Source organism: Lichenostomus cassidix, chromosome W, assembly GCF_008360975.1.
Source record: "Lichenostomus cassidix isolate B80296 chromosome W, HeHo_3.0, whole genome shotgun sequence".
In the NCBI taxonomy this organism is placed as follows: domain Eukaryota; kingdom Metazoa; phylum Chordata; class Aves; order Passeriformes; family Meliphagidae; genus Lichenostomus; species Lichenostomus cassidix.
In genome coordinates, this window is record NC_139510.1 from 9,330,339 (window position 1) to 9,354,916 (window position 24,578).

Below are 24,578 nucleotides of genomic sequence, written 5' to 3' on the forward strand. Positions count from 1 at the left end.
GGAGGGGTAGCTCTGTAAATTAGGGAGGCTCTCGACGCCATGGAAATTGAAACTAATGATGATAAATTTAAATGCCTATGGGTAAGAATCAGGGGGAAGGCTAATAAGGCTGACATCCTGGTGGGAGTCTGTTATAGACCACCAAACCAGGATGAAGAGGTGGATGAATTATTCTATAAGCAGCTGGAGGTTGTTCCAAGATTGCCAACCCTTGTTCTTGTAGGAGACTTTAACCTGCCTGATATCTGCTGGGATTTCAACACAAAAGAGAAGAGGCAGTCTAGGAGGTTTGTTGCAGTGCATGCCTGCAAGTTCTAGTGCTCAAGAGACCAGCTGCAGGGGGCTGTGACAGCCTGGACTGTTTAGGTCATGGAGACCTGTGGAAACCAACCATGAGCTCCTGCAGTTGAAGAAATTATTTCTAGAGACTTCTCCTTTGTTCCCTCTTGAGTTGTGTATTATTGGTTCATTTGAATTGTGTCCCTGTCCCTCTTCCCTCTGACTGTCCCGGTTGGTCTGCGCACCAAACCACTCCCCTTTTCCTTCCCCATATAACCCTTTGTCACTGGCTGTTCGGGGCTCGCAGCCTCTGGACTTCCAGCCTTCCGCCCGTCCCCGTCTCTCCGTCCTTTCTCGCCATCCCTGGACCCTCACCCGAAGACCCTCAAATAAATCCCTAGAAGCCTGCAGACTGCGTGTCGTACATTCTTCTGCCCCACCTCGGTTCCTGCTCGCCTCTGTCCCCCAGGGACTCCGCAGACCGGTCAGTGAGCCTCTCTACCAGGGCACACCCGGCAGATGCGGCGGCGTGGCGGCTCGCCCTTTCTGTGTGGCTTCGGGGCGTGCCGCCTGAACTCGAAAGCGAGAAGCCACAGAGGTTCTTAAGAGTGTATGGAGGACAGCTTCTTGTTGCAGCTGCTGAGCGAGCCTACCAGGTCTAGGCTACGCTAGACCTGCTGTTTACAGAGAAGGGCTGGTGGGAGATGTGGTGGTGAGAGGCTGTCTGGGGTACAGTGACCACAAAATAATAGAGTTCTCAGTATTCAGTGAAACAAGAAGGGGTATCTACAAAACTTCCAGTCTGGACTTCCAGAGGGCAGACTTTGGCCTATTCAAGAGACTGAATCAGAGAGTACCTTGGGAAATAGCCCTTAAAAACAAAGGGGTCCAGGAAGAATGGACATCAAGAAAGAAATCTTGAAGGTGCAGGAGCAGACTGTCCCTATATGCCAAAAGATGAGCCAATGGGGAAGACAACCGGCCTGGATAGGCAGGAAGCTTTTGAAGAAACTAAGGGACAAAAAGAGGGTGTATCACCTTTGGAAAGAGGGGCAAGCAACTCAGGAAGTGTTTAAGGATGGTACTAGGCCATGTAGGAAGAAAATTAGAGAGGCAAAAGCCCAATTAGAACTTAATGTGGCCACTTCTGTGAAGGATAATAAAAAATATTTTTATAAATACATTAATGGCAAAAGGAGGGGCAAGGACAACCTCCATTCTTTATTGAACGTGGGGGGAATAGAGTAACTAAAGATGAGGAAAAGGCAGAGGTACTTAACACCACCTTTGCCTCAGTTTTCAAAAATAAGACAGGTCATCCTCAGGACAACTGGCCTCCCGAGCTGGTAGATGGGGACAGGGAGCAGAATAGCTCCCCCTGAAATCTAGGAGGAAGCAGTTAGAGACCTGCTGAGCTACTTAGATGCTTACAAGTCTATGGGACCAGACGGGATTCATCCAGACGGGATTCATCCTAGGGTGATGAGGGAGCTGGCAGAAGAGCTCACCAAGTTGCCCTCCATCATTTCTCATTAGTCTTGGCTCACTGGGGAGGTCCCAGATGACTGGAAGCTGGCCAATGTGATGCCCATCCATAAGAAGGACCAAAAGGAGGATCCAGGAAACTACAGGCTTGTCAGCCTGACCTCAGTTCCCTGCAAGGTTATGGAACAGATCATCTTGAATGTGCTCACATGGCACCTATAGGATGGCCAAGGGATCAGACCCAGCCAGCATGGATTTAGGAGGGGCAGGTCCTGTCTGACCAACCTGATCTCCTTTTATGACCAGGTGACCTGCCTGGTGAATGTGGGGAAGGCTGCGGATCTTGTCTACCTGGACTCCAGCAAAGCTTTTGACACTGTTTCCCACAGCATCCTCCTGGAAAAGCTGTCAGCCCATGGCTTGGACAGGTGCACTCTTTGCTGGGTTAAGAACTGGCTGGATGGCTGGGCCCAGATGTCACCAAATCTCTGAAATATTGGAATAAGACTCCTTAACACTAATGTGGTGTTATAGAGGGCATCATTTATTAAGGCCTGATGTGCACAAGGGACACTCCTAACCCTATGCAGACATGTGACTCTACATGTATGTTTCTTATATACAGTCGCTACATGCTTATTACAATTTATCCATTACCATAAATCCCATCACAAGTTTCCAGATTCAGTCCTTTGTTTTTCCTATGACTGCATTCTTGAGCCAGATGTCTTCTTCTTATCTTCCAACTGTCCTTGCTGGAAAGCAGTTTTTGCATGCCTTGTTTCTCTGCTAAAAGTTTCACAGGCACAGTAAAAATTGAATTAATCCTTTTGGTATAACAGACAGTGGTGGTGAATGGTGTTGCATCCAGTTGGCAGCCAGTCACCAGCAGTGTCCCCCAGGGATCAGTGTTGGGCCCAGTCCTGTTTAATATCTTTACTGATGATCTCGATGAGGGGATTGAATCCACCATCAGCACATTTGCAGAAGACACCAAGTTTGGTGCAAGTGTCGATCTGCTGGAGGGTAGGAGGGCTCTGCAAAGGGACCTGGACAGGCTGGATAGATGGGCCAAATCCAACAATATGAGGTTAAACACGACCAAGTGCCAGGTCCTCCACTTTGGCCACAACAACCCCCTGCAGTGCTACAGGCTACAGGCTGGGGACAGAGTGCATGGACAGCAGCCTGGCAGAAAGGGACATGGGGGGTACTGATAGACGGCAGACTGAACATGAGCCAGCAGTGTGCCCAGGTGGACAAGAAGGCCAATGGCATCCTGACCGGTATCAGGAATAGTGTGGCCAGCAGGACTAGGGAAGTGATTCTTCCCCTGTACTCAGCACTGGTGAGGCCACATATTGAGTACTGTGTCCAGTTATGGGTCCCCCAATTTAGGAAGGATGTTGAGATGCTCGAACATGTCCAAAGAAGGGCAACAAGGCTGGTGAAGGGTCTAGAGGGCTTTGAGGAACAGATGAGGGAGCTGGGGATGTTTAGCCTGGAGAAGAAGAGGTTCAGGGGAGACCTTATGGCTCTCTACAACTCCCTGAATGGAGGTTGTAGCAAGGTGGTGGTTAGTCTCTTTTACCAGGCAACTAGAGACAGGACAAGAGGACATAGTCTTAAGCTGTGCCAGGGGAGTATCAGGTTGGACATCAGGAGGAATTTCTTCATAGAAAGGATTGTTAAACATTGGAATGGACTGCTCTGGGAGGTGGTAGAGCCACTGTCACTGGAGGTGATTAAAAAAAGACTGGATGTGGCATTTAGTGCCATGATCTAGTTGACAAGGTGGTGTTAGGTCATAGGCTTGGCTTTATGATCTCAAAGGTCTTTTCCAACCTAGTTAATTCTGTGATTCTGTAATCACTTCAAAGTGAGGATCAAAGATAACACTGGTACATTACTTGATGAGGTTGGTCATCCCACAAATAGGGATATAGACAAAGCAGAGATTTTTAATGCCTTCTTTGCCTGTCTTTAACACCAGTGATGGGCCCTGGGATGTCTGGAAGACCATGACTGGGAGTATGATAACTTCACAGCCAATCCTGAACTTGTTTGAGACTTGCTGTTCCAGCTGGATGCACATAAGTCTATGGGGCCTGATGGGATTCATCCCATGGTACCAAAATCACTGGCTGATGTCATTGCCAGACCTCTCAATGATTTTTCAGCAGTCTTGAGAGTTTGGAGAGGTCCCAGGTGACTGTGTTGGAAACAATATAACTTTTAAAATTGTTATTTTATTTTATTTCTCTAGTCAGGCTTGGTTTGCCTTGGCCTTGGAAAAAAAGAATTTTTAAATTTTTTTTTTAGGGATGTGGCACCACTCTACTGAGATAAGCTTAACATATCAACAGACTGGGAGTAGCCCAAAAGATAACGAACATCAACAGAACATCAGCGACCATCTGCATTTACCCCTGACACTGCCTCTGGCAGAGTTGAAGACATCTAGTCTGGAAAAGACTGATAAGAAAAACAAGGAGTGAAGATCTAATTAGCATCAGAGGCAAAGAAATCCGGATCCAATAAGAAACCAAATACTAAAGGCTACGCAACTTTAGACCAATGAACATTAAACCAGTGAAGTTCTATGGATTTTCTGTATAAAATTTGGGGGAAAATCTTGTAAAATCCATTTGTCCTGGAAAGATTCTCTCTTCACACTTGGGCTATGTGTGGATGAGATGATTTCTGTGGCACATCCTGGCAAGAATAATATCCTGGCCAGAAAATAAAGTTATGCCTTGACTCTAACATTAAAAATGTTGTTGGAAGGTTTTTGTTTTTCCACTCATTTCAGTGACAACTGGAAGCTGGCAAGTGTTGCCCCAGTTTTCAAGAAGGGTAAGAAGGAAGACCTTGGTAATTACAGGCCTCTCAGTCTCACTTCAGTGCCTGGTAAAATTATGGAGAAGGTTATTCTGGGAGTTACTGAAAAACACATAAAAGACAACACAGTCATTGGTCATAGCGAGCATGGGTTCAGGAGAGGAAAGTCTTGCTTAAGTAATTTAATTTCTTTTTACAACAAGGTCACCCATCTAGTTGACCAAGGGAAGCCAGTAGATGTGGATTTTCTGGAATTTAGCAAAGCTTTCAATACTGTCTCTCACAGTATCTTTCTGTTAAGGAAACTTTCCTGTCTGACCATTCAGGAGCCACTCTGGGAGTCACACTCACACCACCTGAGACTTTACCTGCTATGACTGAAGCCCCTTTGCAGCGGGTCGCTTCAGTGAGCTGACAGGTGCCCTGTTTGACTCCCTACACACCCCACACTCACACAGTCAGACAAGTTTTCCTTACCAGCTTGACCCCAGGTTTCTGGTAGCAGAGTCTCAAATGTCTGGTTCCTTTATTTTAATTCTGATGCAGCAACAGAGCTGCAACAGAGCTTGAGCTGGTGCCTCTGGGGACAGACCTCAAACAAAGGAATCTCTGGAATACCCTTACAGTCTGTGTGCTCAGATAGTTGGGGGGGGATCTTCTTGCTGAGTCCTTGGTTCCTGTTGTGTCTCTAAGTGGTCAGTCAGCTGGCTGGTGCTGCAAGTAGGCAAAGGGTCAATGCCAGGTCACAGCTCCTTATCTGGAGATCCAGCCATTTCCCACCACCCAAAGCACAACCTGCAGTTTGTACTGCAGCTGCACACCAACTTAGCTGCACTAAATGTCTTCCTCAACACTTCTGGACAAAATGTCCAGCATACAGCTAAAGTCCATAATACGTTGAGTGAGCAGTTGGCTGACAGAATCACAAAATCATTTAGGTTGGAAAAAACCTCTGAGATCAAGTCAAACCTTTGACTGATCATCACCTTGTCAACTAGATCATAGCACTAAGTGCCACATCCAGTCATTTCTTGAACACCTCCAGGGATGGTGACTCTACCACCTTCCTGGGCAGACCATCCCAATGTTTAACAATCCTTTCTGTGAAGAAATTGCTCCTGATGTCCAACCTGACACTCCCCTGGCACAGCTTAAGACTATGTCCTCTTGTCCTGTCTCTAGTTGCCTGGTAAAAGAGACTAACCACCACCTTGCTACAACCTCCATTCAGGGAGTTGTAGAGAGCCATAAGGTCTCCCCTGAACCTCTTCTTCTCCAGGCTAAACATCCCCAGCTCCCTCATCTGTTCCTCAAAGCCCTCTAGACCCTTCACCAGCCTTGTTGCCCTTCTTTGGACTTGCTCCAGCACCTCAATATCCTTATTGAAGTGAGTGGCCCAAAACTGAGCACAGTCCTTGAGGTGTGGCTGTTGCAGTGTGTTAGCAGGATTTAGGGTATGCATATTAGCACGAGATCATTGGTCCTGCCCTCTCCCCTGCCCCCATTCTGTATATGGTTTATGTTCTAGAAACCTCTCCCTAGCTCAGTATATTATTGGTTTCCTGAGTCTGTACCCTCCTCTGCTGTAAACCTATTGGTTGTAACCCCTTTTCCCCTCCTTATCTCCTCCCTTCTGGCTTTCCCTGGTTGGCTCTTCGGAGCTAACCACTCCCCTCCTCTCTCTCCTTTTAACCCTCTGCAGCCCTTTTTTCTGGGTTCGCAGTCTCCGGGTTCCTTGCACCTTACCCACCCCTCGCTTTCCGTCCCTCTTCGCCTCCCTTCGCCCTGTGCCCGTGGATCCTAATAAACTCCCTTGGAACCCCAGACTGCGATCCTGCACTTCTTTGTTCGCCACGCTTCTACGACGACTTGCATCCCCTGAGTGCCACTGCCTGCCGCAGTGCCCTGTCACTGCCACGTGCCCCGGCGTGTCTTGGCCCCAGACATCCCCCCCCCGTGCGGCGTGGGGTGGCCATCCGTGAAACACAAGGCTGCGACACCGCACGTGGCCTCACCAGTGCTGAGTACAGGGGAAGAATCACTTCCCTAGTCCTGCTGGCCACACTACTCTTGATACAAGCCGGGATGCCATTGGCCTTTTTGTCCACCTGGGTGCACTGCTGGCTCATGTTCAGCTGGCTGTTGACCAGAAACCCTATGTCTTTTTCTGCTGGGCAGCTTTGAGATTAGGCTCAAAGTGTTATAGCAAATGGGGTTACATCAGGCTGGTGGCCAGTCACCAGCAGGGTTCATCAGTGCTCAATTATAGGACCAGTGCTCATTATAGTTTGTATAAATTATCTGGATGCAGGAATTAAATGCACATTAAGTTTGCCAATGATACTGAATTAGGAGGAGCTATGGACTCCCTTGAGGGTAGAGAGGTCTTACAGAGAAATCTGGATAGACTAGAGAGCCCAGCAATCACCAACTGGATGAAATTTAACAAGAGCAAGTGCTGTATTCTGCACCTGGGATGGGGTAATCCTGGTTATACATAGAAATTGAGGGATGAGAGGCAGGAGTACAGCCCCATGGAAAGAGATCAAGGGATTTGTATTAATGGCAAGTTGAATATGAGTCAAAGGTGTGCCCTGGCAGCCAAAAGGGCCAATTCTTGGGGTGAATCAAACACTGCATTTCTAGCCTGTTGTTGTGGTTTAATCCTAGCCAAAACCAAGTGCCATGCAGCCACTCGCTCGCTCCCCCATGTTACAAACGAGTGTTTGAGATCCCTTAAAAAATCTCTGGCAAGGGTATCAGTAAAAACCAGATTTAATATTAAGTGACAGCATGACAAAGTTAGTTAGCAAGGCTCACTCTACTACTTACTAGATGGTTAAGGCACACTGAGGAAAAAAAAGCAACTAACAAAATCCAGTCAGTCAAAACAGAAATTAACTGAGAACTATGTGTGTGTGACAAAAGGATAGAAAGGGCAAGGATAAAAAGGAATATGGCCTAAAGGCTTAACAGCACTCAAACTTAACAGAGTTTAACTTATGCCTTAAACGTAACAATTTAGCAAAAAGTACTTAAACATCTAAGAGAGCAGCATTTCTCCCATATTTGCTATAGCATATATATGCTCGTGTATGCACGCAGACATAGAGTCAGTGCAAGGTACCTGAGAAAAATTCCCCTCAAAGCAGTGAAATACTCACTCTGGATGTCTTTGCATCTCCTCAGCAGACCAAGGGTTGAACCTCAAGGAGTGGGGGTATCGGCCCAGTAGTCATCATTGTTTGGCGATCCTCCAAGTATAGCAAACTTGAGAGTTCGCTGGCTCTGAGAGGTGTCCCCCCCAGAGGGAGGTTGCTGGTCGCAGCCTGCTGTGGTCCAGAAGAGCTCAGAGGGTCTTATTTTGGACTGCTGTTTATAGGGTCGCAAGAGAGTGAGCTTTAGTCATAACAATGTTTCATCCTGGCTGCACTTTGGTTCGGCATACATTCTTTGAAAGTGTGAGAACAAGGATGTTATGCCATTCAGGCAAAAAAAAAAATTAGTTTTCAAGGCTGTTCATTAAAAAAAAAGCAGGAGCTTGTTATACAGCATAAGTTCCTGGGAGCAGACAGTGTTTCTCATAAGCTCAAGAAGAGCTGAGGCCAGGTGCTGTTCATCAAGGCTGAATCTTAATAAGCATTTCTGAGATCACAGTGCAGCCTGAAAGGGGCGGGGGGTGGGGGATGCACCACCACACCCCACCAGTAGGATCAGGGAGAGAATTGGAAGGGTAAAAGCTAGAAAACTGGTGGGTTGAGATAAAGACAGTTTAATAGGAAAAGCAAAAGCCAGGCACACAAGCAAAGCAAAACAAGGAATTAATTCACTGCTTCTCATGGGCAGGCAGGTGTTCAGCCATCAACTGCCACTGATGGTTATCACTTGAGCAGAGTTATGGGAAATATAGGTCAGGTGGGGGAAGCACACCCTTACAACTGAGTTAGAATGTCAAAGCTAATTAATGTTTACACTGTACATCCAAGAGTGCAGGGTGACTATATTGCATACATGGTTGGATACAAGCTGATTCTCTATCCAAATGAAATAACCCGTCTCAGAGGGCAGGAACACTGTGCAGCTGTAATTTAGGGTTGTCAGCAGCTCAGTCCTGAAGTCTTAACAGCCTAGCCTGTAAACTTGGGTTCAGTGCTAGCCAAATGTGTTTGTTGTGGTCCAGTACCTTCTGTAGTGCTCCTGGCATAAGGAGTGAATACAGAAAGTCTCGACTTGGCCTTGTGCTTGAAGACTGCTTCAGTCTTTTAGACTAACAGCGTCCTACTTATAGGGATAGCATTTGGGGTGACCAAAATTTGTGTATTCCATATTCCCTCTATGTCAGTGATACAGGACTGTCTTTTTAAGATTTGTAGATGGAAATGGAACCTCTGTGTTTTACCCCATTCATGAAAGGGCAGGGTTTGATTCGCCCCAATCGAGCCCAGAGACACTTCAGAGACCAAGTCAGAGAAGTGGGTATTTGCTTTATTCAGTGCACCGGATGTGTGGGGAATTGTTTCCACCAAACACACACACCTCAGTACCCCAAAGACACAGTGTTATAGGTAAAATCATGAATATTAATTACATTCTTCAGGATAGGAGTGGTTATACAAATCATTTCTCGGAAGTCATTAATATCATTAGCATGTGCACCACGCATGCTCCGTATATCCTGGTGGTCTTTGGAGACCCCCAAAGCCCCCTCCAAGGTGACAGTCCTTCATGGGATGATTCAGCGGTTTCTGTGCTGGTTTCAAATGCATGCTTAGCTGATAAGCCATCAGGCCAGAGCTGTTACCTACGATTTGAATTTTAATTAAGAGTTCAGCCTTCTGCCCTGGAGGCCACAGACAGGCGCCTGTGCTGGTGGAAGGGGGGCAAAAAGCTCAGAGTCTCAATCCCCCCTTTTCTTTTGTAATTTGTAATTCTTTACAAATCTTGTATGTCATGAAAGTAAATACCTTTCTCTATTTCATATCTAAGTTTATACTTTTGCCATTGAATATAAGCATCGCAATTTCAAGTACATAATATCAGACAACAATAACTATTGCAGACAGTAAATAACAATGCAATAACACAAATAACTATTACATACATTTTTTTAAGTTAGGATTAACATAATTGCAACAGCTTGTATTTATAACTGTACATACTCTTTCTCTTTTGTCATACAGCAAATCTATAGTTAATTGTGAGATGCTCTTTATCTTGATTTGCTGTGCTTTTATGGCATCTGCAGTGGCATTCATTATGGCCTCTACAATGGTAGAAAGGTTCTTCTTTAGTTTACTTACTTCGGGCCAGGGTATAAACTACCTGGCAAAACTGAATATTGGTGGGTTTATATATTAGTATAAAAGTTCGGAGTAAGCTTTGTTAGTTGAGGAACAACACTAATGTGGAGAGATATTGGTTGAGCAGTTATTTTGAAGAAAAAGAAGAAAGACAGAATCTATAGAAATTCTAAGAGGAATGTTAATTCTTTTGGCTTTCTTGGGCCTTCCATCTCCTAGCAGGTTTCTTTGGAGTCAGGGATGGGGAGATTGGAGCACTGTCCTCTGCTGTGTCCATGACTGGCTCCACTATAGGGCTAGGCTTGGAGCTCCGTGCAGCACTGCCTCTGCTGTGTCCATGACTGGACCTCACTGCAGGGCTGGGATGCTCTGGGGGGTGAGGTAAGGAGCAGTTCACTGTCTCACCGGGCAAGGCCTGACCTGTCCCTTTCCCACACACCATACACACAGGCATTTTGAAGTGTTGCAGAGACATTAAATTTTTCAGTTTTGGCAGCTCACATCATGGCTCCAGACAGTGATCAGGACCACTGATAGCTTTTCTTGCTTGTAAAATGGAGTACTTTTCTTCCTCACCTTGGTAGAATTTCTAGCAAACAGAGCAGAAAGGAAAGAGGAAAGCATAAAGGATAACTGACTAAGATTCTCATGCTGTTAGTTTTTGCTTGTGATCCATTAGGCTATCTTTTCTCTCCTTTTCAGTCTTTTGTTTTACTCTCCGTAAATCTAGATTATCTTTCAATTTACAGAAAAAATATGCTCACAAATATTAGCCACTCACAAAATCAACAGATGTTCAGGATCGTTTATACGATTTTGCGAGCTTTTTCTAGGACTTCAAATGTGCTACTGAAGAATGGCACTTTTAACTGCTATTTTAAATTAACTTTTAAATTGCAGAGCCCAAAGCCTGGCAGATTGGTCTATGACTTTTAGCGATTTTTCAAAGGCAGTATTTTCCTTTTGTGGGGCTTAACGTTCTTAAACACTGGACAAACAAATATGCATTAAACAGCAACAGTTATAAATACTTAGTAAAATAGCCAGCCATCCTTTTGAAACCTTTTCATTTTAAAAATGAAATTATTTTGTTATTGTTATATATCAATTTCACAAATATAGATTCAAGCTCACATAGCTTTCTCTTTTTTTTTTCTTTCCTGGCTTACTTACCTCTTTGCATCTGAAGCCATACTTGCCATTACAATTATTACAAGGTTTTGCTAGGATAGCTGACCGTGGATAACACTGTTCTGGAAATACAAAAAACAAAACCATTTAATATGTTTCATTTTGGTGTTGCATCTTTTAACCAATTTACTGTATATTATATTGTCTAATATTGTTCTTTTGTGTCTTCTTTGTCTGGAGTTTCACACTGGAGAGGAGTCTCTGGCTGTGGATCTCACAGTCGTGAAGGAAGTTAGCAGTTACACAGCTTTTTGTCTGATGAGGACACACTGAAGGATGTTAAAACAAACTTGCACAGTGATAACACATGTTAGAGTGGGAGAATGATGAATTCTTGCCTCGTTTAACTCCCCATTGGGAATTCTTTTAATAAGTGAGAAATTAAAATTTAATAAACTTCCTTTTTTTCTTATAATTTCTTAAATGCATGTATTACTCTATATGCATATTTAGAATTAGTAAAAATATTCACTATTTTGTCTTGATATACTTCGCAGGATTTTATAAGCACTTACAGCTCTGCTGCTTGAGCTGACTATGTAAGAGGCAATGTTTCACTTATTTTAACTTTCTTTCATTAATGATAGTGTATTTTTCAAATTGTTACTCTTCTAGTACTTTTGAAGACTCACTACAAAATACATTTTCTCTCCAGACCAAGGAGTGCCTCGCGAATCTTTCCTAACCTGGGTCTGGAGATTTATTACCTGAATACTGTACGGTCATGGGTTTGGTTTTTTTTGTGGGTTTTTTTTTGGTTTTTTTTTGGTTTTTTTTTTTCCAACTTTCTCAAGGAGGCTGAGTCAAACCCCTTGTTTTTGGGTTTTTTTCTTTTTTTCTTAAATACTCTTGTTTTACTAGACAAGATTCACAGTACAATAACTGCACTGGTCATCTACTCAGATGTTCTTTGAGTTAATAAATCTTTAGCTTGGTGTGAAACTTATGAGGTATCTTCCTATTGTCAGCCTTCGGGCTTCACTTACCATCAGAGCTTTGGCTGCACAGCTTGCAGACAGTGCGGCCAGCCTCTGGCTACATTATGAGACAATCAATAGCCGCCAGCCACTGGATTTGGTAACTTATAAAATTAGCATCACGCCACCGTGTTCTCCAAAAGTGGCTGTCAAATTCTCAAAGCATGGGGAAGAACACCTTTTTGCAAAAGTTACTTGCCATGACAACCAACCATACAGAAAGGACTGAACCCTCTTGGGGACATGAATTAAGCACACATTGTCACGTTCTTGGCTGCTTGAACAGCCCCGCACAATGGCTCAGAGACACACCTTGTCTCCACCTTCTCCTCAGCAGTTCTAAAATTTTTCCTCTGCAGCAGTTAATTTGCATTTTCTCTAAGGCAATTTGGCTGGCTGCTTGAAGGGTAAAGAATTTTAATTAAAAGCATTCAAGCAAACCTTTGTTCAAAAAAACCAAAACAGCAACTCAGAGTAACCCAGGCAGGAGATTTTAACCTTGAAATAGTTAATTACAAAATTTGGTATATCTTTTCTACAGACATTTTTGCTTTCAGTGTCTCTTTGGCATCACTTTTGCTTTTGCCTTTTTTATCCTTTCTTACATACATTTGCAGTATCTCTCTAACCAGTTTCTTCAGGGCTTATTCAGCCCTTCTCCAGCCCCCACCCGCACTACTCCCTGGGGGTGCTCACTGTCCCACAAAGTCATTCTGGTGACCTAGACAGAACTCTTAACAGACAATTCACATTTCTAAACATTCCCTCTGCAGTATCCAAACGCAGCCCTTCCCCCTTACTCTTACTTGATTGCAAGTTCCATCTACTACAACATTCTATACAACCATATTTCAGCAGTTACACACAGGAGCTCTAAAGAGGTATTTATTAGATTCAATTAGTTATTTTTATCTTGCGGGCGTCCCCGTATAAATTTATATGCCGGCAAAAATACCAATTAACACAGGTAAAATTTTGCACACACAGTACATGTACACACATTAAAAAATTTCAGAAGCACTCGAGCAAATAGACAACATCACTTCCTCTCACAATTAATACACGCGCACTAAGTTCAAGTTTCACAACGGTTTCCACACACAAAACACAGAATTTTAATGGCAAAATCAAATAGAGCAATACTAGAATGGTGTTGGGGTCCGAGCGTTCTCAACTCAGCAGCCAAAATCCCTCCATTCAACAATATAATCTGCCCCCCTCCAGACACTCCAAACCAACGGTTTATATATGACCCACACTCGTTCACTCTTTGCCAGTCTCTTCGCTTTTCTCTGGCCGTTTCTGTTGCCAGAGAACGGAAATGTAGATAAAGCTCCATTCTCGCTCCGTGTCGGAGACACGTCTCATTCATTCACACTCACACAGCAACAAAATATTGACATAGTAACACAGTAACAGAAAAACAACAGACAGAACAAAAATCACAGTATGGTGTAATACACTGGAGTCCAACCCCTTAAAGGTACCTTTCACTATAGCGGGGTCCAACCCTTAAAAGTACCTTTTCTTGACAGCGGGGTCCAACCCCGGGGGTCCAACCCCTTGCCCGGGACTAATTTCGGGAGACCCAGTCTCAACCCACCCTCGGGGCTAGCACCCCGGACCTGCAGGCATTTATTTTAAAAGTAGCAAATACCTTAATTTGGTGCAGATGGTCCTTAGACTACTCCCGCCGTGAGCCAGAGGACAGCTGAGCTTCCCCTGAAAATTCAGGGTCGCGACTGGAAGGTCTGCTTACCCCAGGATCAGGCAGCCGAGCAGAGTCAGGGTCCCATCTGGGTCGCCAGTTTGATTCGCCCCAATCGAGCTCAGAGACACTTCAGAGACCAAGTCAGAGAAGTGGGTATTTGCTTTATTCGGTGCACCGGATGTGTGGGAATTGATTCCACCAAACACACACACCTCAGTACTCCCAAAGACACAGTGTTATAGGTAACATTCATGAATATTCATTACATTCCCCAGGATAGGAGTAGTTATACAAATTACTTCTCATAAGTCATTAATATTACTAGCGATTTCTTGTACTCAATGGCAAAAGGATTCCTTTTGCCCCCTTTTATCTTGATAAGATTAAGGGAATCCACAAGGCCAGAACTGACAGGCGCCGTGCTGGTGGAAGGGGCAAAAGCTCAAAGAAACAAGAATGGTTGAAGTGCAAATAGATTTGTGTTTTCTATTTGACCACTCCTTTCTCACTAATCCCCTATGACCTTCTAACTTCCAAGGGTATTGTTTCTGCCTTACTGGTGTGGCCCCTCATTTGAGGATAATATTCACAGGTTCAGCTCTTTGGGAACTCCCGGGAAATTCACTGACCCACACTATTGGAATGATAGAATCTTCTTTGGGAATTTCACCACAATTCTCCTGTATAAAAAGGGCAGCTACTTCGACAAATTTAGTTTCAGGAATCATAACTTGCATTTCCCCTTCTTTGCAAAATTTAATTTCCGCTTTGTGAAAAACGAGGTCCACTCTCCTGTTAGGATCAAAAAGGTTTAATAAAAGACAATAGGGGACAGATAAAAGCAAAAGGTCAGCGCTGGGTGCTTTGGCATTCAGCCAAAAAGCACACCTGGTATGGACAGAGATACCCTTTACATACCCTTCAGCCTAATGTATATTCATAAACAGTTATACATATTCATATTTTTCTCCAGACTATTTTCACAGAATCAGAAGGTTGGAAGAGACCTTCAAGATCATCGAGTCCAACCTATGTCCCAACACCTCAACTTAACTAAACCATGGCACTGAGCGCCACATCCAATCTTTTTAAACACGTCCAGGGATGGTGATTCCACCACCTCCCCGGGTAGACCATTCCAATATTTTATCATTCTTTCTGTAAAAAACTTTTTCCTAATATCCAACTTATATTTTCCTTGGTGCAACTTAAGACGGTGTCCTCTTGTTCTGCCAGTTGTTGCCTGGAAAAAGAGACCAACCCCCACCTCACTACAACCACCTTTCAAGAAGTTGTAGAGAGTGATAAGGTCACCTCTGAGTCTCCTTTTCTCCAGGCTAAACAACCCCAGTTCCCTCAGATGTTCCTCATAGGGCTTGTGTTCCAAGCCCCTCACCAGCCTTGTTGCCCTCCTCTGGATGCGCTCAAGTGTCTCCACGTCCTTCCTGAACTGAGGGGCCCAGAACTGGACACAGTACTCAAGGTGTGGCCTCACCAGTGCCAAGTATACGGGAAGAATGACTTCCCTGGTCCTGCTGGCCACACTATTTCTGATACAGGCCAGGATGCCATTGGCCTTTTTGGCCACCTGGGCATACTGCTAGCTCATGTTGATTCAGCTGTTGACCAGTACCCCCAAGTCTCTTTCTGCCTGGGCACTGTCCAGCCACTCTGTCCCCAGCCTATAGTGTTGCAGGGGGTTATTGTGGCCAAAATGCAGGACTCGGCACTTGGACTTATTAAACTTCATCTCATTGGACTCTGCCCATCCATCCAACTGTTCCAGGTCTCTCTGCAGAGCCCTCCTACCTTCCAACAGGTCGACACATGCTCTCAGCTTAGTGTCATCTGCAAATTTACTAATGAAAGATTCAATACCCTCGTCCATGTCATCAATAAAAATATTAAACAGAACTGGTCCCAACACAGACCCCTGAGGGACACCACTGGTGACTGGCCGCCAGCTGGATGCAGCACCATTCACCACCACTCTCTGGGCCCGGCCATCCAGCCAATTCTTAACCCAGCAAAGAGTGCTCCTGTCCAAGCCGTGGGCTGCCAGCTTTTCCAGGAGTATGCTGTGGGAAACAGTGTCAAAGGCTTTGCTGAGGTCTAAATAGACAACATCTACAGCCTTTCCTGAATCCACCAGGCGGGTTACCTGGTCATAAAAGGAGACCAGGTTGGTCAAACATGACCTACCCCTTCTAAACCCATGCTGGCTGGGTCTAATCCCCTGTCCATCCTGTAGGTGCTATGTAATAGCACTCAATATAAACTGTTCCATAACCTTCCCTGGTACCGAGGTCAGGCTAACCAGCCTGTAATTACCAGGATCCTCCTTCTTACTCTTTTTATGAATGGGCATCACATTGGCCAGCTTCCAGTCATCTGGAACCTCACCAGTGAGCCAGGACTGTTGGTAAACGATGGAGAGCGGCTTTGCAAGCTCATCTGCCAGCTCCCTCATCACCCTGGGATGGATCCCATCCGGTCCCATAGATTTATGAATGTCCAAGCAGCTCAGCAGTTCCCTGACTGCCTCCTCTTGGATAACAGGGGGACCATCCCTCTTCTTGACACGATCTACCAACCCAGGAAGACAGTTGTCCTGAGCACCATGTGTCTTTCCAATAAAGACAGAGGCAAAGAAGTCATTAAGCACTTCCGCCTTCTCATCTGCAGTTACTAAATTCCCTTCCGCATCTAATAGACAACAAAGGTCGGTCTTGTCCTTCCTTTTGTCATTAAAATATTTGTAAAAACATTTTTTATTGTCCTTTACAATGGTTGCCAAATTGAGTTCAAACTGAGCTTTGGCCTCCCTAATTTTTTTCCTACATGCCCTAGCAGCCTCCTTAAATACTTCCTGAGAGACCTGACCCTCCTTCCAAAGATTATATATCCTCTTTTTGTTCCTAAGTTCCTTCAAGACCTCGTTGTCCATCCAGGATGGACGTTTGCCTCGCCGACTCATCTTTCGTCGCACTGGAACAGTCTGCTCCTGTGCCCTCAGGATCTCTTTTTTGAAGTATGCCCACCTTTCCTGTACTCCTTTGTTTTTAAGGGCTGCTTCCCAAGGAACTCTCTGAATAAGTCTCCTAAATAGGTTAAAGTCTGCCCTCCTGAAGTCCAATGTAAAAGTCTTATTGATGTTCACCCTCATTTCACCAATTATTGAAAACTCTATAATTCCATGGTCACTATGCCCCAGTTGTCCTCCAACCACCACATCTCCCACCAGCCTGTCTCTATTTGTAGACAACAAATCTAGCGTAGCCCCACCCCTGGTGGGCTCACTCACCAGCTGCAACAGAAAATTGTCCTCCACCCACTCCAAGAACGTCTTGGACTGCCTCTTTTCTGCTGTATTAAGTTCCCAGCAGATGTCCGGTAGGTTAAAGTCACCTACGAGAACAAGGGCTGGTGACCCTGAAACATTCTCTAGCTGCTTATAGAATAAGTTGTCCACTTCTTCATCTTGGTTGGGTGGTCTATAACAGACTCCCAGTAGGATGTCAGCCTTGTTGGCCTTCCCCTTAATCCTTACCCATAGGCATTCAACTTCATCATCATTAATTTCAATGCCCATGGCATCAAAAACCTCCCTAATGTAAAGGGCCACCCCTCCACCTCTTCTCCCTTTTCTGTCTCTTCTGAAGAGCTTGTAGCCATCCAGTGCAGTGCTCCAGCTATGTGAGTCATCCCACCATGTTTCCATGATAGCAACTACGTCATAGCTTTGCTGTTGTACCGTGGCTTCCAGCTCCTCTTGTTTGTTACCCATGCTGCGTGCATTAGTATACATGCACTTCAGCTGGGCTACTGATTTCACCCCTAACTCAGGCTTACCTAACGTAGCGACGAGAGGAAACTCACAGCATTCTCAATATGAGTTATAAGCAAGCTTCGTTTATTTTAACGCGTGTGCTCTTTTTGTACTATTACCGTGTTTTTTATTTATTAATCACTAATCTACTCGTTAATTGCAGCAGTTACAGTTTACATTTCTTTCACATTCCATTCCCACATCTACAAGGTTTTCTCCCTCATTCTCTGTTAATCATAAGTTTCCTCCCGTACATTCTTCACACAGCTGCATCTTTTGATATTTTCTCACGAAGCGTTCCCAGGGGAAGCGAGCTGCTGCGGCCTGTACATGGCCTGAGTGCTACTTAGCTTAACAATGATCTTGCTCGCACAAACCTTCTAATAAGTCATGTCCGTGATCTTTAAGCCATTGTGTAACACTTACCATCCTTGGGCCTGTTTCCAGAGAGCCCAGCTGTATCCCCTTCCCCCTTCGAACCTAGTTTAAAGCCCTTTCAATGAGTTCAGCCAGTTCATGAGCTAAAAACCTTCTGCCCTTAACAGAGAGATGGAGCCCATCTGGTTCTAGCAGACCAGGTGCTGTAAAAGTTTCCCCATGATCAAAAAACCCAAAATTCTGCTGATGGCACCAACCCTTGAGCCACTTGTTGATAATGTGGGCTCTCCTATTTCTTTCATCATTTTTCTTTACCACCAAGAGGACTGAGCAGAACACTACCTGAGCTCCTGCCCTATTAACCACTTGACCCAGTGCCCTAAAGTCCCTTTTAATTGCCTTGATGCTCCTCCTCTCAATCTCATCATTGCCAGCCTGGAGTATCAGCAGTGGGTAGTAATCAGAGGGCCGAATCAGCCCAGGTAGTCTCTTGGCGATATCCCATTCCCGGGCCCCAGGGAGGCAACAGATCTCCCTGTGGGATGGGTCTGGTCGACATATGGGGCCCTCTGTTTCCCTAAGAAGGGAGTCACCCGCTACCACTGCCCTTCTTTTCTTTTTAATGTTAGAGGTGGTGATCTGTCTGACAGGTGAACCACCACTGGGGGGATCACTGGACAGATCATTCTCCTCTATGTCCTCTAGCTGATCTTCTAGATCCAGGGCCTCATACCTATTCTGAAGTGGCACCTGGGTAGGTGAGGGGGGTAAGGAGGAATTTCTATTACCTCCTCGAGTGGGGACCCATTTCCACTCCCCTTCATCCCCCAGGTGTCCTCCTATTGCCTGATAGTGGGAGGCATAGGAGTCTTCTGACTCCTGGTGAGCCTCCCTCAAGGATGGAAGGGTAGAGCTCCACCAATCTATTTCCCTTTCACTTTCCCTAATACTCCTTAGTCTTTCTACTTCCTCCCTAAGCTCAGCCACCAGTGAAAGCAGGTCATTCACCTGGTCGCACCGCAAACATGCTTCTTCTGCATCGCCCCCTGGTACCGCCGATAAGCTCAAACACTCCGCACAGGAATGGGTCTGGACAGACACATCCTTTTTGGGAACTGATCCGCCTCCTCGGAGCATGTGCAGTCGCCTTTCATTGATTCTGTTATCGCTCCCAGATTGTGGTTCCTGCAGGCAACAGGTGCTGATAGTTGGAGTGTCAGAGGCAGGTCCATTTGTGGGATGTTATCCAGTTCAAGCAGACAGTTTAAGCATTCTAATAAAACTATAACAGCTATTTTACTACTATTAAACTCAGCTAGTACTAGAAAGAAAGACCTTAGTCATCATTACACAGCAATTTTTCACAACCAGGCTACCTCTATAAGAAAAGAATTAAAACAATACACATAGTATCCATTGTGATATTTGCGAAAAGCCAACATTATGACATGTATTTATCACAGCTTCTAATTTCTCCAATAAATCCCTACCCAATAATGGCTTTGGGGAATTTGACATATAGAGGAATTGGTGAGTCACCCAGTGTTTTCCCAACTTAAATTTTAAAGGTTGGAAGAAATGCCTTGTTTCACTTACCCCTGTGGCACCAATCAAATTTACAATATCTTGACTCAATTTCCCTTTTAAAGTATTTAACACAGAATATGTTGACCCCCTATCCACTAAAAATTCAACATCATCTTTCCCTAACTTAGCTACAACCAAAGGGTAAGCCGGGGTAAGCCCTTCTGTCCCCATCAGTCCCTATTCACAGCTAATTCAGAAGCTGGGAGTGTCCTTTCCATCAGCATCAGACACTTGTTCTTTCAGTGTCCCTTTTTCTTGCAAAAAGAACTTTGATCTTTATCTAGAGGAGAAGTACTCTTTTTCAATGCATTAGATGAATTTTCCTGATCATCCCTCTTACCCTGCTGGTGTCTATCCTCATCTGTTGAATCCCTATTTTGATATAATTTCCAAGCTATGTCAAACAATTTACCTATTTACCTATGTTATGGCTCTCATCCATCTTTTGCAGCTTTTTCCTTATATCACTTGCAGATTGACCTATAGAGAGATAAACCAGGTAGGACTTCTCTTCAGGGGCCTCGAGGTCCAGATTTGTGCATTTTTGTGCAGCCTATTTAGGCCTATTCAAGAAGTCTGAAGGAGTTTCATTCATGTCTTGTCTTATTTTGTACAATTTGGACCAATTCACTGCTTTAGGAATGGCACATTTTATACCAAATACCACCCAATTCTGATGACTTTTTTAATCTCACCATTTGTTCTGTTACATTAGGGTCCCACCCCAGGTCATTTAAAGGGAAAATATCATTAACTGGCCCTTGAAGAGTTCCAGCTGCTGTTTGAGCCTCTATAGCAGTTATAACAGTCCTTCTAACCATCTCTTTTTCTCTTTCATCTAATAATGTGTCCATCATTGCATCTAGATTGCTCCAGTCTGGGTTTTGTGTCTTAATTGCCTTGTCTACAAAATTCACCACTTTTTTCTGGATTTTCTCTGTACCATCCAACTGAGGCTTTCTACTGCTGCAATTCCATAAGAGAAAAGGGTGTTTTAATGTAAATTAACCCTTGATTAGTCACAGCCTGCCTCAAAGGGGCTTGTATGGCTGGCTCTTCCTTTTCTGGTTCTTCCTTTTTCTATCTGGTACTTTTAGCTACAGGACTGGGTGCTTCTATAGCTTCCTGTGCTTCTTTTCCCCTTTTTCCTCTTGGCTACAGCAGCTTTGTCCTCAGTATCTTCTTCCGAGAAACTCTGTATCTGGGCTATCCGACTCACTTTTAATCGGGGCTGTTCCTCTGGTACTAGCTGTTATATCAGCCAGGTGCCAGTCGGGAGTGATTCAAAGGAATCTACTCCACAGTAAAGTACTCTAAAGTAAAGCACACCTTTATTGGCCTGGCCAGGGGGAACATGCAGGGGTTAACACCTCCATGAGCATGTCCACCATGCTCACTTTGCAAAGGTTATTTATACATTTACAAGTTCAGCATCCACCCTTGTTTTGTTCATTTATCTAAAAGGCACAGTCTTAAGGGTTGGGTTCTTACATAACTTCTAGTTTCCTTATCTTAGGGCTACAAACACAGCATACTATTCTTATTTAATACATTAATCACACACTTATTTTGCTAACACACACACAGTTTTACTATTACACATTTTGTTGCTATATTAGTGATACTTCATCTATAACTGCGTATTGATTATGTTCCTATTTTCTATTACATATAGAAATTGCACTTTTCTACCCTTTTGTGACAACTCTCTCATTTGTCATTAAAACTAGCTTCTCTTGTCTACAGTAGTCTGCATGCTTCTTCCTTCTCGCTTAGCCCAAAGTGTTGGAAAATATATCAGGTTAAAAATTTTGTATAACTTTAGTCAAAAGTTTTTTTTGTCTTTACCCTGGGAAAAGGAATTTTAGGTTTCTTTCAGGGCATTGTTCTACCAGATGAGGTCTGGTGGACTCATCATATCAACAGATTGGGAGTGACCCCGAAGATAACCAGAAAGATAAAGACTATTAACAGAACATCCACCGGGTCCTTGTGGTTATCAACAGGTGTCGGGGGTTGAGAATTTCTTCCCATTCCTGTTACTAAGCAACAAATAGTCCGATGTTCAGAGCGATCAAGTCTTTTGTAAAAGACAAAAGCTGGGTTTTTGGGCAGGGCAAGGTAAGGGAGGAGCCGGCCCTGGGAACGCTCTCTCGTGGTTCGGACGCTGAGAGGAGAGGCTGCTGGCTCTTTGCTTTCCAGCTGCTACCAGAAGAAATCCAACTGTGCCCTGTTTCTCTTCTCTCCTGGCTGGGTGAGCTTTGATTCAACTTTTCTCCTCACGGGGAAGGGCACGTTTTCCCCCCCCGGGCTGCGTTCCCTCGTAGCTGCTGCCGGGAGAGTCCCGCGGCCCCTGCTGCCTGCCCCCGCCCTCTGCCGCACGAGACCGTGGCGTCTGCTGTGACTGCAGAAATTCTTGCTGGCCGGAGAGAGAGAGCGCCCGCTCCTACTGCCCTGTTCTCTCGCTGCCCTGAGCTGTTTCCTGCTGCCCTGCGTGTTTCTCAGCCCGTCCGCCATTGCAGCTGCCGGACGGTGACCTGACCCTGCGCCACAGCGCCACCTGCAGCCGCTCGGGAGTCATCGCACCTGCCCTGGCCGGCCGGGAGCTCAACAGCGCCCCTGCTGCTTGCAACCGTGATTGCACCACACGGGAGAAGGCTCAGCAGCTCACGTTATCTGCTGTTTGGTTTTCTGGTTCTAGTTGTGATTTGCTATTATTGTTATTGTTTGTTTATAGATACTAGTAAAGAACTGATACTCCTTTTTCCCATACCTTTGCCTGAAAGCCCTTGATTTACAAAATTAAATAATTCGGAGGGAGGAGGGGAAGAAAAATCACATCCTCTGCTCTAGGGGAGGGTTCAACCTCTCTTGGCAGACACGTGTCTTTCAAACCAAGACAACAGGACATGATGGCTATCACAAACAGCTACCCCAGACCACCTCCAGCAGGGCTGAAGACATCCTGGCCTGGAAAAAGGACTGATAAGAAAAACTGAAGAATGAAGAATCTAATTAGCATCAGAGGCGAGGAGATTCGGATCCAATGAGAAACTGAATACTGGGGGTTTGCTCAACTTTAGACCAATGAACACTGACACAATGCTTTCCTATGTATTTTTACTGTATAAAATATCTGAAAAATCGAGTAAAAGCTATGTATCATGGAATGATTCTCTCTGCACACCCGGGCTATGTGTGGATGAGATGATTTCTGTGGTACATCCTGGCCAGATAATAAAGTAATGCCTTGACTCTCTAACATTAAAATGTTGTTGGAAGGTTTTTGTAATTTTTTTCCACAGATTCGGTGACAAAACAACTGGAAAACAGAGACTGATACAAATCAGGATGATGTGATTTAAATTGTTCTTTTTGTGCCTGTTATCTGCACAGTTGGTAACCATGATTCAGATTTGGTTCCAAAATTTGCATGTGACATTAGTCCAAAATGTCTCCAAAAGCTCTTCATAAGAACAAGTTGTCAGGGTGGTATTGGATATGTGAAAATGAGACCTGGTAAGTTTTGCTCCTAGATAAAGATCAAGCCTGTGCCCTTGGGGCTGTAATTCCAAACACAGTATTTGATCATATTTAGGATTATTAAACATATTGAAAAGCAAACTTAAGATGCAATTTCGGCCTTACAAGAAGAAGTCCATGATTTGTCTGGTATAGTTTTACAAAACAGAATGGTTCTCAATTTCCTACTAGCCGTACAATCATTAACACTGGTTCTTGTTCTTATGTAGGTCAGAGTGAAAGAATTAATAAGGATTTGGTTGAAATTTGGAAAGCAAACTCAAATTCTACATCAGGTAGCTTTCAAAAGGCTCATTGAACTTTGAATATATCTTCCTGTGTTGGTTTTGCTTAGCCCATCTTTTGCTAGTGGGTGGGGGTGGGAGCATAAAGATGGCTCCTGTGTGTCCTGTGTGAAGGTTCTGGAAGTTTTTACCATGTCCAGTAGAGCCAATCTCTGACGGCTCTGAAGACGATGGACATGCTGCTGGCCAAGCCTGGGCCAATTAGAGATGTTAGTTACGACTCTGTGAAAATATATTTAAGAAGAAATCAAAACAAAGTAGTCACGCATTTCTTTTTAGCCAGAGAAGGAGGAGGAGGAGGTGAGAATATGTGTTGGAAAAACAACATGGAGACACCAAAGTCAGTGGAGAAGGAGGGGGAGGAGATGCTCCAGGCACTGGAGCCGAGAGTCCTCTGCCAGCCATGGTGAAGACCATGGTGGAGCAGGTTGTCCCCCTGCAGCCCATGGGGTCCACAGGGAGTACAGAGATCCACCCACAGCCTGTGGGGAGGTGCCCATGCCAGAGGAGTGGGTGCATGCCTGGAGGAAGCTGTGATACAGTGGGAGTCCCAGTGGAGAGAAAGGCCTTGCTCCTGAGGTGGAAACAGCCTGGCCTCAGCTCGGAGGTCTGCACCCTGTGGACGAGGGACTCGTTGCAGCAGATTCAGGTGGGCTGCTGCTCGTGAGACTGGATCCACGCCAAAGAAGTTCCTGTGGACTGTCTCCTGTGGGAGGGTCCCAACGGCAATGTAGAGGACTCCTCTTCTTGAGCAGCAGAAGAAATTTCGGTGATGGACAGACCAAAAAAACCCCATACCCTGCAGCCCCCCCCCCTCCTGTGCTGTTGGTGGGAAGGAGGGAGGGGGGTGAGCTAAGAAAAAGTGTCTTAAGAGCTTATTTTTATATCTCATTCATCCTCCGACTCTGTTAACAATAAATCACTTTGCAACTTTCAGTTTTCAGCCTGTTTTTCCCTTTTTCTCAGTGTGTCCTCCTTCCAGTCCTGATTTAGGGTAAAATAGAAATTACTAATGTAAAAGAACTAGGAGCTGGATAATAGTAATAATAATATTTTTGAACACTGATTTAGAGAGCCAGAGATTGGATAATGATTTACTAAGATATGCCAGCTGCGATCCATTTATTATTCACGTAATGAATTTGTGCCTACCTGGTATCGGGGAGGATGGAG

General features: G+C 44.8%; 1 protein-coding gene and 1 long non-coding RNA gene across 2 annotated transcripts in view; one reads left to right on the forward strand and one right to left on the reverse strand.

Moving 5' to 3' along the window:
* LOC146425459 (uncharacterized) overlaps positions 1-22,848 on the forward strand; it is a 227,237-nt gene extending 204,389 nt beyond the window's left edge. Inside the window, exons 3-4 of the long non-coding RNA XR_014846559.1 lie at positions 21,411-21,584; positions 22,485-22,848. This is a non-coding gene — a long non-coding RNA (uncharacterized LOC146425459). The remainder of the gene's footprint in view (positions 1-21,410; positions 21,585-22,484) is intronic.
* LOC146425464 (uncharacterized) lies at positions 16,840-19,128 on the reverse strand. Its single transcript, XM_085041466.1, has 2 exons — positions 18,040-19,128; positions 16,840-17,636 (listed from the first exon to the last, which is right to left on the reverse strand). Exon 1 carries the CDS (start codon positions 19,126-19,128, stop codon positions 18,094-18,096), a length of 1,035 nt encoding a protein of 344 aa, XP_084897592.1. The 3' UTR covers positions 16,840-17,636; positions 18,040-18,093.
* Positions 22,849-24,578: the final 1,730 nt, after the last annotated feature.